The following is a 3753-nucleotide window of genomic DNA, read 5'->3' on the forward strand; positions in this document are numbered from 1 at the left end:
TAGACGCACCAAATCCTTAACATACACAGTAAACTTGCAAAAATCAATCATAGCAAGAACCCTTATTAGACATTCGTATCCAACTACAAGTAAGAAGGACAAAAAGTGTGTTACATTTGATCTTAGTCCGTGAAATTGAAATCTTCCAATCATTTATTTTCATCTAAAAGTCTAAATACCAACTACAAAGCTGAAGTATGAAGTACACTTCTCTAATGTCAGCATAAAAGATTAACTTCAGTTGACAGCAAAATGCAGAAGTAAATGGCTGATCTGAATCTAACTAGCGCACCTTAATTTTGCAAGCCGATTCATGCATGTTGCAGCAGCATGTGACTTGTAGTCCCTCAACAAAACAGAGTATAGACCATCCTTATTTCCATTTCCTGTTGTCATCTCACACAAATAACAACTACTGTCACTTCATTATTGATTACGCTCTTGAAATCCAAAAAAAGAACAGACCGTAAGTTAAAAAGGACAATACACATGAGAACTCCTTCCAATGTAATCAATCTAAGGGTACGAGAAAAGATTAAGGTTGTGCTATAGCAACAATAGTGCATAAGCAGGTGGCGTTTTACACATGTACCTCATGAGGGGAATCAACAAAATCAAATTTTATGGCAAAAAATATAAAAATTATGTCAGTTTCAATTAAATGGGCAGTAAAGGTAAACTGACCTAACGTAGCCTTCCCGAGTTGCCCGCTGATCAGTTCACTATTACGGAAATAAACAAATCCATCACTTGGGCACATTGTTTCCCCTTTCCCGCTGTAACTCTTTTCTGTGACTGTTAGATTTACATAGACTCTCATCTTTGAATATGGACGCAGCAGCACGCCAAAGAGTTGTTTCCCAGTCCAAAGCTCAACCGGCTGTAAAAAGCCATCTCAGTCATTTGAAGATCCAAAGACAAGACAAACAATAAATTCTACTGGCTTCAGAACGTAAAAAAAGATGGAAACAAAACTCAACCAAACCATACCTACTAATAAAAAAAAGGAAGGGTGTGCACTATGATTTTGGTTAGTGTTAATATGCATATTCCAATCCAAATCAAATATCTAGGAAGAATGATGACTTGTTGCTTTCGCCAAAAGCTTCAAAGATCAAAATTTTCAATCAAATGATATTTTTGAATTTTAGCAGTATATATTAACATAAAAGAAGGTCAACTGTCACTAACAGTTTCCTTAATTAGGGCAACTACCCTCTTCACTAACTCTATGTTGCCAAAGAATAAAATAAACTAAACGATATAAGGAAAATAAGGAAAGAAATTGTTGAAACAACTGCCCCCCATCCATTCTCCAAAGCACCTCTCTCAAGAACCACATCCCCAATGATATTTTTTAATTTTAGCAGTATATATTAACATAAAAGAAGGTCAAATGTCACTAATAGTTTCCTTAATTAGGGCAACTAGAGCAACTACCCTCTTCGCTAACTCTATGTTGCCAAAGAATTCCTTTTCTTCCTCTCGATTACACACTTATGTTCTGTGCGTGCGTGTGTGTGTGTGTGTGAGAGAGAGAGAGAGAGAGAGCATTAGGGGGGGAAAGAAAGTATGGCCATGTACGGACTATTCCACCCACTAATCCGACAAGCCCTCATGAGACAAAGGTCAAAAACCTAATTCCAGAGTACTACTTTATGATGAACTACAAAGGCCCCGCATGCTTCTTTACTGACAGATGGAAAGAGGCACCAGCGCATACTTGCAAAAGCAAAAAAGTGGAAATCTGCTGATGGTGTGGGTAAGGAAGCCCCATAACCAGCAAATTCCTAAAAAAATCTTGCCATAATGAGTCTACAAAAGCCTCACTGTTATATCTTTACTGAAAAACAAAGAGGTAACTAGTAACTACACATGCTTGCAAAAGCTAAAAGGTGTTAGTCTGCTTATGCTGGGTAAGGCAGCCCCAAGACCAACCAAAAAAGAGGAAACAAAAGTTCATTGCCAGCTCATCCGATTCCTTGCACACCCTTTCCACAACCAGTACACTGCCTTCCCTTCACAGCAGATTGGGAGTGTCAATTTTTTTCAACCCCCTAGGAAACATATATTTTCCTCAGAAAACCATGTTAAAGACCTGTTGATCACCAAGCCAGCATTCCCTATCAGCATTCCAAAGTAAAGCCGTCCACACTTCCAGGGAATAAAGTAGTCGCAGAAACTAAAAAGATGGACAATAGATGAGAAATAAGGGAAGACAAGTTTTTTATGCATATATGCTCTTATAGACTTTATACAATGCTCAAAATATTCTTCCACTGTAAGAGTATATACGCGACCAGTATTCTAACTGTAGAAGTGTGTGACCGTCTGATGCAAAATCAAGAAGGCCAAGAATCCAAGAAATTCAAGAAGCCAAGAATCCATTCAAGATTAGGATTTCTTTTCCTTAAATATTAGGATTTCTTATTTCTTGTTTCGTAGTAATTTAATTCTTGTTTCGGTAGGATTATATTTATAGTCTAGTCAAACTAGGATTGTTAGTTAATATCCCATCCTTACTAGAATACACCCTGTTATCAAAGGAGAAAAGCGCAAAAAAGCTCCAAGGTCCGTTGGGGCTTTAAGCGCAAAGCGCAAATAAAGTGTGGGCTTTAATGAAAAAAGGCGCAACTGGAGAAAAAGTAAAAATATGTATATGTAGTCCAAGACTAATAATTATACGCATTAATAACAAATATATGGACAAAGAAATTGCAAAAAAATTACGATAAGGTGAAATATCAATTATTTAATATCACCTTTTCAGGATTACACTTATTGGCAAGGAAAAGTATGCCTTAGAGCCTTGATGCGACACTAAAGCACCCACAAAGCGAGGCGAAGCGCTCAACATGTTTTGAGCCTCACTTCAGGGCTTAAGCGCGCCTTTGACAACACTTATACCTTTTCTTATTTTAGTTAGAATAGGTTTTTCTTAACCTTTTTCTTATTCTAGTTCAATTAGGATCAGTTTTCCTTAACCTCATCAATTATACTCATTGTAAGGCCTATTTAAAGGGCTCAATATGCTGAAAATAAACATTGATGATTAGTTTCTTTGAGCATTAGCTTCAAAATGTGATTGACTCTTTTGTTTCCTCTTCTTCGCTTGTTCAACGCTTCTTGCAATCTTGTGGGATTGAGGAATGTGTGGGTGGGATTTCTTTTCATCTTACATTCTTCTAACGTGAGTTTGAAGAACGCTTTCGCTATTTATGTGAAAAAACTTTAGCAGGGTGCTTTTGTTTTTCTCTTTCTTTGTGCCTGAGAAGTGCAAAACCTTGAAAGTTCATCATCATCTCATCTAAAAGCTTAAGCTATTAGAGAGAGCATACTTTATTTACTTAATTCTCTTCACACGCCCCTCTGCAGGCTTCATTCATATTTTCATTGGCCAAGCACGTGGAAATTCATTCTCTATAATGATGGCAGCGAGACTCGAACACAGGACCTATGTCTACTCTGATACCATGTTGAAGTGTGTGACCATCTCATCTAAAAGCTCAAGCTATTAGAGAGAGCATACTTTATTTACTTAATTGTCTCTTCAACACTAACATTCTAACATAAAAACAAATAAAAAAGATATCAACTGAAACGGAAAAAGAATTAATTAGAAAGAATACCTAAACTTACTAAAAATTAAAAAATGACAAATTGCACATCAATATGCTTAATATTTGTAGAAAGCACGTTACCGGGAAAAGTATTTCAATAATTGTATTTATTCTTGATAATCACTGCAGTTCA

The 3753-nt window shown here is 36.5% G+C and overlaps 1 protein-coding gene across 1 annotated transcript in view; it reads right to left on the minus strand.

The window, feature by feature from the left end:
* The window catches only part of LOC109242917 (DNA-directed RNA polymerase III subunit 1-like), a gene marked incomplete at its 5' end in the record, with an annotated part of 7930 nt that extends 7050 nt beyond the window's left edge, over nt 1–880 (minus strand). The window contains 2 exon segments of the mRNA XM_019409791.1: nt 293–386; nt 685–880. Of these exon segments, the coding sequence (XP_019265336.1) occupies nt 293–386; nt 685–880 (290 nt within the window).
* Nucleotides 881–3753: the final 2873 nt, after the last annotated feature.

This window comes from Nicotiana attenuata, unplaced genomic scaffold (assembly GCF_001879085.1).
Source record: "Nicotiana attenuata strain UT unplaced genomic scaffold, NIATTr2, whole genome shotgun sequence".
Classification (NCBI taxonomy): Eukaryota; Viridiplantae; Streptophyta; class Magnoliopsida; order Solanales; family Solanaceae; genus Nicotiana; species Nicotiana attenuata.